Source organism: Temnothorax nylanderi, unplaced genomic scaffold (assembly GCF_030848795.1).
Source record: "Temnothorax nylanderi isolate EJ_2023f unplaced genomic scaffold, tnyl_v1.0 TNYL_tig0004_pilon, whole genome shotgun sequence".
Classification (NCBI taxonomy): Eukaryota; Metazoa; Arthropoda; class Insecta; order Hymenoptera; family Formicidae; genus Temnothorax; species Temnothorax nylanderi.
In genome coordinates, this window is record NW_027249066.1 from 3,638,406 (window position 1) to 3,648,937 (window position 10,532).

The 10,532-nt window shown below is 37.5% G+C and overlaps 1 protein-coding gene across 2 annotated transcripts; it reads right to left on the minus strand.

Moving 5' to 3' along the window:
* Nucleotides 1–6,125: 6,125 nt before the first annotated feature.
* On the minus strand, nucleotides 6,126–10,072 carry LOC139775161 (apolipoprotein D). 2 transcript variants are annotated; one of them, XM_071710963.1, is made up of 5 exons: nucleotides 9,948–10,072; nucleotides 8,549–8,667; nucleotides 8,109–8,236; nucleotides 7,782–7,961; nucleotides 6,126–7,456 (listed from the first exon to the last, which is right to left on the minus strand). In XM_071710963.1, exons 2-5 carry the CDS (start codon nucleotides 8,657–8,659, stop codon nucleotides 7,312–7,314), a joined length of 564 nt encoding a protein of 187 aa, XP_071567064.1. In that variant the 5' UTR covers nucleotides 8,660–8,667; nucleotides 9,948–10,072; the 3' UTR covers nucleotides 6,126–7,311. The 2 variants fall into 2 exon arrangements, with proteins under 2 accessions (XP_071567064.1, XP_071567057.1); XM_071710956.1 differs by lacking the exon at nucleotides 9,948–10,072 and adding an exon at nucleotides 9,175–9,398.
* Between the last annotated feature and the right edge of the window lie 460 nt (nucleotides 10,073–10,532).

The window sequence follows — 10,532 nt, forward strand, 5'->3', positions numbered from 1 at the left end:
TTATTTTACTATAAAAAAAACGTATGCCCGCTGCGAGCGCGCAAAATGTGGAAGACGAGGCGCTCTCGAATTTCATCCCGGAGGAATCGGGGGCAATTGGAATATCCATCGTTCATTTGCATAATTCGAGATCGACGACGGATAGGGAGAACGCCCACGTAGCCGCGTCGAATCACGATCGTCTTACGAGTCCACCTCTCCTTCTTCCTGTCTACCAGGACGTGCTTGATTACCGAACGCCGTTATTACCGGACGATGCACGAGCGAGAGAACGAAGGTACGGGAGGCGTGCGGGGGGGCGCCAGGACTCGTTTTGCAAATTCGCGGTTGATTGAAAAGCTCGTGCGGCATAAAAACCGGGAGATAACAGCGGTAGGAAAAATAAAAGAAAAAAGTCCGGGTGATTACTCTCTTACCGTATAGCATGGTCCAAGCAGCGCGGAATTCTGTCTGTTAACGGGCCCGATCTGATCACTGGTGGTCGGTGGATACGCGAGATGGGTAAATTCGTATGATACGTTCTTTACGTACGTCTTCTCCTTTTGGTCCGCGTCGTCCTCGTGCGGCTATTAACTTAATCTCAGCGATTATACAGTTACATGAGTTACCGTTTAATATTTTATCGTCGATGCATCAGAGAGCTTGTTTGCTCGTCGCTCCCGATATCATATCGTCGATACGAATTACATGTTACTAAAAATTAAAAAAGCATATTAGTATAAGGGTTCTTGTGAACATAATAAGAACGAATAGACCTAAATTAGAGTTTTATACGGTAATCAAATTTTACGATGTTTTATTTTTACATTAAACAAATTACAGAGTGACTCGCTATCGTAATAAATCGTTATTTTTCCGTTTAATTCGAGCAATGACTACAATTATGCCTATTTCTAATTAAAGAGATTGCGAAAAAGTATCCATTTCGTAATCTGAGGAATTTCCGCTATTTTTGCAAGTTTCTCATTAATATGGAACGCAAAAATAAAAACCAATGTACACCGCTTAGAAAGAACACGTAAATTATGGTAATCCTGATAACTATGTCTAAAGTTTAGATATCTATCTGCCTATGCGCTAGTCGGCACGTGAGCACAATGTACAATGGTTTCCAAAGCGGTGCAGCTGATATCATAAACAAGACACCGCAGTGCGCGGCATGAAGCGCGGTTTAATCTACTGCAAATACAGGGCGCTTCGTTTAAATCAAGGCAACGTCAAGAAGAGAGAACGGACCCCTTTGTCGGTTCTAATCTGTACAAATAGTCGTATATCTAGCAGTCGTCGGCCAAACTCACGGTTTATCCGAATCTATCCTAGTAGCAGCTTCTGGAAAATATCGTGAGACCTGGGGATTCACTTATTACATCTTTTTTTATATATTTTTCAATTTACGATTAATTCATAAATGTACGTTACAATTTATATCGTAAATACAATTTTATATCTGCTTTCATTTAGCAAAGTATGTTCACATGCGGCATATTTGGACTGCATTATTTTATGATAATAATTAGAAAAATTCATTCAAAGGGAAAGAATTTATTCATCAACGTGATATCGCGCTAAAAGTAATCAAATTAATCCTCATGATATTCCATTTTAATATACCTTCAGATGCAAGAATTATATCTCTTCTGGGAATCTCATTCTCTAGACAGCCATCGTAATAGTACATCATTAAGGAAACGCGATTATGCGCTTCACAAGGAACAGCTTTTAGTAGAAATAAGGTAGCGCACTTTTGGACCGCAGCTTTTACATCGCAGTCGGACGCGACGGGGTGCACACGCGCATACACCGGTATGCCAGAAGAAGGTCCCCGTCTATCCACTGAGAAAGAAAGAGAGAGAGAGAGAGAGAGCTGCGTGCATTATCACGCGGTTTCCGCTTTACAAGACTTTCTTTGCGCCGATCGCGGCGCGGCCTCCAATTAACGCTTTCCGCGGCGCTCAAAAGACCAGACGGTAGCGCCTGAAAATGGATTAAAGCGCACGCCGTTTGTTACCGCGCCTTTTACAACGTTTACAGACACCGGGCGGCGTATGTACGTTGGCAGTCGCTGACAATTCCCGGCGGCCGCCGTGCTCTATTTGGTCCAGCTATTTCACAATACCGCGCGATACGATATCAAAGTGCAAAAATTTACGAACGCGACAAAGGAGAAGTACGTACCGGAGCTCTGACGGGGTTTTTCATTTCATATACCTGATACCTGAACGATATGACACGTACATCTCAACAGGACACTTGATACACTGCAGAATTCGTGGGAGAGACATAAAGCATAGTTATTCGAATCCTTTCCGGAACGGAGCCTCGGCGATAGATATCGTCGGTGCGCGGAATAGCGAGCGCTACGAGAAAGGCTGGGATATATATCAGATTTAGTTTTTCTTCGCCGGCGAATCGATCAGCTTGAACCCATCTGACCTCGCGAGGACGCAAAGGGTTGAAAGTAGGAGAAGCCGCAGTACGAGGGGGGCGGGAGAGCATGAGGCTGAAAATAAGAAGATATAGATAAAAGAGCTGGGGCTGCACGCTGGCCTAACAAGACTCAGGACTCAGGGGCTATTATCATAATTGTGGGCTGCAGGCAGCGGCTGTACCCACAAACCAGAATGCCTCTTGTCTCATCTACCTTCGTCCTCGCCTTCTTCTTCTTCTTCTTCTCCTCCTCCTCCTTCTCCTCCTTCTTCCTCATCTTCCTCCGCATTTCTTCCTCCGCGCGCATTTCTTCTTCTTCACGGCTTTTTACTTAACCTTCGTTCTCTCGCGTTTCGCGCGTCCCTTACCAGCCTTTTCACGTAAGCTAAAGACAAATGAAACGACCTCCATGCTCAACGTCCTTGTTTCACATTTCCATCTAAAATTCTAAATTAAGAAAACGATAAATAATCCACGCGACGCGATCCAATGCGAGGCAATGCAGCACAAAGAAGTCTTTCGCGATGCAAAACAGGTCATTCGGAGCAATGCCTGTTATAATTAGTAAATGCACATCTCTATTGTGGAAAATATTGTAATTGTGGGTAATATTGTCCAGACACGATCGAGATTAAGTTTTTATACAACAATATTTTTTTTTAAAACGACGCGAGTAACTCAAGTAGTGCTAATAATAAGAAATACGAGCACTCATTCTGATTAATTATATGGGATGCATTATTTAGGTGAAATTACAGACGGTTGGATGCCTCCCGAACGTTCGTTATTAAATTCAACTATGTATGATGTGGGTCCTTCGACGTGGACCACCCTGGGGTGAAACGCAAACAACTCGTTTCTCCCGCTCTTCAAAAAGAAATCAAGTGGAACGCCTTTTTTTTCTCGATATTAGTCATGACAGAATATGAGATATCTTTAAAGAGACGAGCATATTTCCTTTTTAAACAAAATTTTAGTACCTTTTCTTTGTTGCCGTCATAACAAAACATATGACAACCATGAGATACATAATAATGCTTGTTGCTACGCATCAGGATGTTTTTCAATGTTTTGTATATGTATAACTACGTGTAACATGGAGTTTTACGAAATGTCGTTTAGTTCCTTAATGCATAATGGAGTCCAATTATCTTCTGCTCGCTCCAATTACTCAAGACCATCCTTTCGGTTATTTAATTTCTGTTACGTAAATTATGAATCTGCATTCAATCTTAAAAAGATTAGTCTTATTATATTATATCATAAATCTTAAAAAGATTTATCAAATGCTAAATTGAAAAATACGAAAAACTCGATATTAACGAATTTAGATTTTATTATTTGAAATTTTTCATTGATGTCCTACTTTATATATCTGATGATCTTTTCTTGGGAAGTTATTAAATATGATCAAAATGTGCCAATTTTAATCCTAATTAAAATCCTAATGTATCTGTAAATAATTCGCGTAGAGTAATCTTAAATTATGTTTACTCAATACCTCTTATTCTTTCTTTTCTTAAATTTAAAATTAACATTTGACACACTGAATTCTGTAATAAAAACTTAGTATTACAAAGTACATTATACAATTTCCCTAAATAACCCAGAAAAGTTTATTTATTTTAACTATAAATACAATTGTACCGCGACAAAATGCTTGGTCTCGAATTCTCTCAAATTCTCGAGACTTCTCATCTCCTTTTCAAACCGGAGACGAGAAGTCAGAAGCGACCGGCAGGTGCGCGATAGAATATCTGTTTTCCTTTAAATTATGCGAAATAAGTAAATATACTTCATCCTCAAATTGTTGCACGGTGTGTCGAAAGAGCATTTTTTTCCCATTTGTTTCCCGTGCACTCTTTCAGCGAGAGCTGCCAGGGGCGTGTATGTTTGTTTAGCCTCGGTGTACCCTGTTATTAGGGACTGCTGCCCGTGCCCCTCGAGAACCGTAGGGCCCACGCCGAGATTTGGCCGCCGTGAGCCCGATCGTGCATCCCCCTTTCCGCCCTCTGTCTCATCGTTCCCCCATCCTCCTTGCTTCATTTCGTGCGTAAAAGAAGTTCTCGAGAAGAGAGGAACGACGCGACGAGATAAATTCGGAAGGGGTCCCTCGGCTCCTAGCAGATTCTTTGCCTCTAGATCTTGATTTAGATTCTACCACGTTTTAATTTATTACAAGCGATGGCGAGACGATTACACGGAAACGAGTCTTTGGCTCAGGAGAATACGCCAATTTTTGGCCGATGCGAGTAAAAAGAGAAGAAAACAAACTAAAGGAACAAAGAGTGAAGCTCGTAATAGCGCAATATTAAAGAGGAGATTCAGAATTTTAAGTGCGTTCAGGTGCTCACTAAAACAGCAGAGAATTTCTTCGAATTATTTCAGTTCTTCTCCATCTTAATATACGATACATTAAGGCTTTCGGTATCTTGAAATATGATTCTAAATGATTCTAAACTTTAATTTTAAACTTATTTAAATACATAACTTACGATTAGCATATGCAATACTTTCTATGATTACGTAATTTTATTTTTTTACAGATTGAGATTTCGAAAAACTCGATTTTAAATTTATCTTGCATCTCAGTCAAATTAAATATTTTTTTATGTTTGAAATATACATATATAGATATATATATATAGTGTATGTGTGTGTGTTTACAATTATTATACATGTTTCTGTTTACGTCACATTTACGTCAGAATTTACGATCTGCGCACCCGTCGGAAATGAAAAAGAGATTCGTACATTTTTTGCGGGGTGATTCGTGGGATCATCGCGACTCCTCTTTCTCTCGCTGCACAATGCATCCCTGATGACATATCCTGCAGGTTCGCAATTGAATAGTGTTCTGTTTGCGCGGATGGCACGTGACAATGCCCGAAGGCCCGTCTCGCACGCGACCACACCCCGTCGCCGTTATTTGTTTAATTTAAGGGTATTGTTGCGCGCGCGGTGTTTTCATCGGTCGCCGCTCGATTTATTTCGGCCACGGTCATTTCCCGCATTTTTAACGTGGGAGACACCGCCGGGTGTCATCGCTCGATCTGGACCGTCCGCAATCGCGAACTTTGTGCGACTCGACGACGTGCGGTGTCTGTGCGTCGCGATCGATTATTACACCCGGAACTTTTACCGTCCCATTAATGAAACTTTTTACGTGGCTATTTATTAGCGTTCCTTCTCGGCGATAAATAAATACATGCCGCGATGGTTGTACTCACCATCGCCGTATGTATTATGCATGCAGTATTACAAAGCGGATGCTCGCTCGCGCGTAAATTATCGTTACGCCGGTTACGCGGATAACTAAATATTTCTCGCGTCGTTTTTGCATAATTGAATTTTCATAACTGGTTCGCGAGATATCTTTTCTTACCGGCCGATACGTTGATTACGGTAAGGGAACTTTTCACTTCTCCGACGTACATCGCGCGATCTTACAACGGAGAGTGGTACTTGCTGAGAAGTGCGCGACGTTTACTGAAACCTTATTGGTCAAACTGGTCAAAGACCTTTCGCAGCCAAGGGTCCGTGTGTAACAAATGGGCCCGATGGGCCCAGTGATAATTGAAGAGTGCTACATGACCAATCGTCGATGGTTAAGTATCATTATGTTTTAGAATATCACATGCAGTCGCTAACTTCGTACATTATAAAAGTTATAACGTCGCAATAAAAGCGCAACAACGTCAACAAAAAAACGGATTTTTATTTTTCCCTCAAAATTTTTCATTTTTATATACATTCTTTAAATACGTAAAAAAATAGATACGATATTGAATAATTATAAAATAGCATGACGAACGGATAATTAACGATAATTAACGAGATATGATTACTCAACCTGAGAAGTAGTAATGACTTATTCACAGATTTCATAACAATTTCCAAAATTAACGCAAGTTATCGATGTGTGTGTCAGTCTCAGTCATAATATTTCCAACAAATAAATAAATATACATAACAAATTAATTATATAAATAATATAAAGAACGTATAAAAAACGCATACAAAATATAGGATATAGTTGTAACCATTGAGATACAAATGTAGATAATATATGCGTTTGCATATGAATATTTTGACTGCAAGATCATCGATTTCAGACGATATCATCTTTAGTATGAAATATCTACAAAATTTACTTATTAATCTTTGCCCACACACATACAACGAAGCAATCTTGGACTCAAATCTCTATTTTCTATAATGTTCTTCAATTTAAACTGTAGTAAATTGCATTTTTTTATTTTAAAAATATTCTTTTTCTGTTTCCTTTTTCTCTTATTTAAGTGTCATAACAAATAAGTTAGAACATACAAACTCTTATCTTGCGGTCAAAATGTTATCAATATAATTACACATATAATTATAATTATGCTCATTGTGTATTTATAATAACGCGTTTTAATATAGGTAATAGGTAATAGAGAAGAGAGAGAGAGAGAGATTCAGAATCTCCTAAAAATTAAAATTTTAATTATTTAAATTAAGTTAGATTAAAGTTGAAATTAAATTTCATTGTCACGGAACAATATTCAATTTTTCATATATATTGCATTAAAAATCACAGTTACGAGAAAGAAACAGAGAGGGAGAGAAAAAGAGAAAAATACAATTTTTTAAACATTGCAACTGCGCAATATTTTGATATCGAATGCAAAATAAATATTTACAACAATCTTATTAATTCAAGCGCATTCGCTGTACTCGTTACACAATCGTAACTTGAGTAATCGTGAGCAAAGCCAGCATTCGCATTATCACTGGCAATAAATATTGTAATTTGCAATTCAAGGAACCGTGTACAATGCTGCATCGCAAAAAATACATTTTCCCCCGAGCATATTCTTTGTAGAGATCCATAGGTCGTTCTTAATTCGAGGCCGGGCAATTTTTCTGATCTGTACGAATAAAGTACGCTCTGCTGATGTTGTTCTTGTCGATAACTTGATAAGCCTTTTCTACGACTGGGATTGGCGGTTTCGGTTCTCGCGTCAAAATCCAAACATTTCGTACACTGCAAACAGAACGCATTTATAATTTCAACAATCTAGCAAAACTGCTCAGTGATCTAGTCTAATATTTTTGGTATATTTTTCTTTTATTTTCCAGAAAATACGCCTTTACCACATAAATGTACAATGAATAATTTATTAAAAAATTAAGATATATTTTTACTTATTTAACGGTACAAAAACGTAAAGCAAATATTTAATGATAATAGTACGAAAAAAACTTATCAGCTTTATATTAGACAAACATTTAAACACTTAGAAAATGCTTATGTAATATTAATGCTCTTATACATATTTTTCTCGCGTTTTTTTTGCATATAAACTTACTTGAAGACTCCGAGATTTGTACAGCTCCATACCACGGCGTATGACTTATAATCCGTGTCAAGAACCCAATATGGTGCATCGAACGGCAATGGCAAAGATGGAAAAGTGACGGACAATTTAGGGTCATCGGATCTGCCAATTAACCTTCCAATGCCCTCGATACTCGTTGCGACTCCAGTTCTACGCAAGAGAACAGAGATCTTTACTCCAAGTGGATAATTGTCAGCGATGATGACATCACTCTATCCCGTATCGCATTCTATCTTTCTCGCTTTTAATAGTTTAAAATTACTCTACGAGTTGGGTAACGTTGCGTGTTATACTCACAATGAGGAAATTTGTTTATTGGTGATCTTCACCGCGTCATTCTCAAGACCGTATTCAGCTGTCACACATTTTCCACCAAATTCAAACCACGCAAAATACCTCTCCACTTCGTACCATTTGCCCAAATACTAGAAAAAGAAAGATATTTATAGTATATGTACTTTTAATAATGCGCAAGAGATATGTTTTAAGACATAAACATTATTTGACGTTATAAGTTACGTATAAGTCAGTTATAATTATAAGTCAAAATAATATTTCGATTCTTTCTTAAGTTAGAGATTTAGACAGAGATGATTAATAGCTATAATTTTATTTATGAAGAAAACAACTTTTTATAATCTTATATATATAATAATAGATATTTAAAAAATTACTCAGAGTAATTATATACGTATTGTACATTCCGGATCATTCACATGAATTATTCCGATACTCACTCTGTCAAGTTCGAAATTTTGCATTGCTTCCAAATTTGGACACGTACCCAAGAATGGCACCTGCGCCATCGCTGCATTCGCAATGATAACGATTACAAATATCCGCAACATATTTTTCTCTAAAAAAAAAGAGAACGCATAAAATATCAATTTCAAATATGTAGAATATGTCAAATTTTATAACACAGAATTTCGATATACAATAATCACTTTATCGATTATACAAAATGAAATTTAATAGTATTTGAAGAAATCATACACTGAGAAAAAAAATTTCTACATTTTAGTAAATATTAGTTTACATACAAGTATACTTTAGTATATTTTTTTCTCAGTGAATACCCCATATACTAATAAAAAGGAAAATTTTTTTTATTTTAGTAAATGGAGTAACAGTTTTATGCAAACTAATATTTACTAAAATACAGAATTTTTTTTTAGTTTATACGTAGAATTATATATTTATTATACGTACACACACGCGCAGAAACATTATATCGGAATTCTGTTATCATTAATCTTCATTATTCTGACTTCATTTAATTAAAAATAAGAGATAAGACAGAGATAATCTTATTTTAAACAGAATATTTTACATGCTGCAATATTAATGAGCTTATGCATACCAGGGAACCAGTGATGACAGAAAATTCTTCCGCTTATAGATGAACACCGTTGCGATAACACGTCTCGTGTTATCGTAAAAACGCACCGCTTACAGAATTTATTTTACGAACCAATTTGCTTCGACTTCGACGCTTTGAGAATATGTCTTTGTGCTCCTCTCCGTGTTTTCAAAGTACACTGCAGTTACTAACTTTAAAACGCGTGCAAGAAAATGAAGAGAAACGAGCGCGCGCTCTTTTATATATCGCATTATCGCGTATACATTTCTAAATTGATGATATCACGATGCAGCACTGTTCTGCATGACATACTTCACTAAGGTTTGTAAATGCGTTTTTCTTGCCGGACTAGTTTTTATCATTCATGTTGCAATTGTTGCATAATGTGTTGACTTCACTTTACGTACGATCATTCACACGTGCCAACAATGAAGCATGCAATAATTTATTTCGAGTATCATCTTTTCTTTCCTTATCGCAAAATGAATTGGAATTCATATTGATATAAACATTTCTTGCGATACGACAATACGAGATATGAGTCAGTAAGCTGTCATGTGAAAATTCTACGGTCACGGATGATTTAAACTCGACCGACCTGATTTTCTAATTTCCTGATTTCTTTAATTTACCTGTCATGAGGTTATTTGCGCAAGTAGTTCAACGAGCAATTTATTATTAGGAAATACGATCGAAGTAGAAAGGACAAGAGAGAAACAGTCTGAATTCAATATCGGCGATACAATCTTGCTCGATCTAAATACGGCGCTCACCTGGTGGCCTTGACCGTCGGATATCCAGAGAATACGTCGGATGTCAATTTTTGCGAGATTGACGAGGATTAAAGTCGATGTACTTCTCACACGACAGATCGTCCGTAGGTGACTGGACTTCCTGCTCCGCGATTCGCTTCGTGCTCGTTGGAGACGGACCCGCGAAGGTTGACTGGATATGTTTGGCAGCGTACTGACAGTTAGTGGGTCAGTAACGGTACGCCCGGGGTTCAAGAAACCCGGCTCGAAATTGCCATTGACCAATAGATGATCGACAGTTTCGAAGGCACGTGGATCATTTCATGATCGGGATGAACCACTTTTGAAAAATCCCTCGTATGCGCTTGCAGGGATTTAACAGTAATAATAATAGAAATCGATGCGAGAAAAAATATCTGCGGATCAATAAACACATGTTAGTATATTGCAGAGTGATTTAACAATAAAATATTTTAATAGCGTAAATACTTCGCTTTATATGTACTTCATATTTACGACAAATATGCATAATGCATAAATATGCATATATGCATAAAGATTCGCGGATTAAGTATTCATGCACTATAGAGATATCGAATTAATCTT

Bases quoted from the DNA above. Each gene is read 5' to 3' on its own strand.
- LOC139775161 (XM_071710963.1), bottom strand. From the start codon at position 8,659: ATGTTGCGGATATTTGTAATCGTTATCATTGCGAATGCAGCGATGGCG. The intron at 8,237-8,548 runs GTGAGTATCGGA...TTCTTTTTCTAG, and splicing joins AAAATTTCGAACTTGACAGA to TATTTGGGCAAATGGTACGA. The intron at 7,457-7,781 runs GTAAGTTTATAT...TTCTGTTTGCAG, and splicing joins ACAAATCTCGGAGTCTTCAA to TGTACGAAATGTTTGGATTT.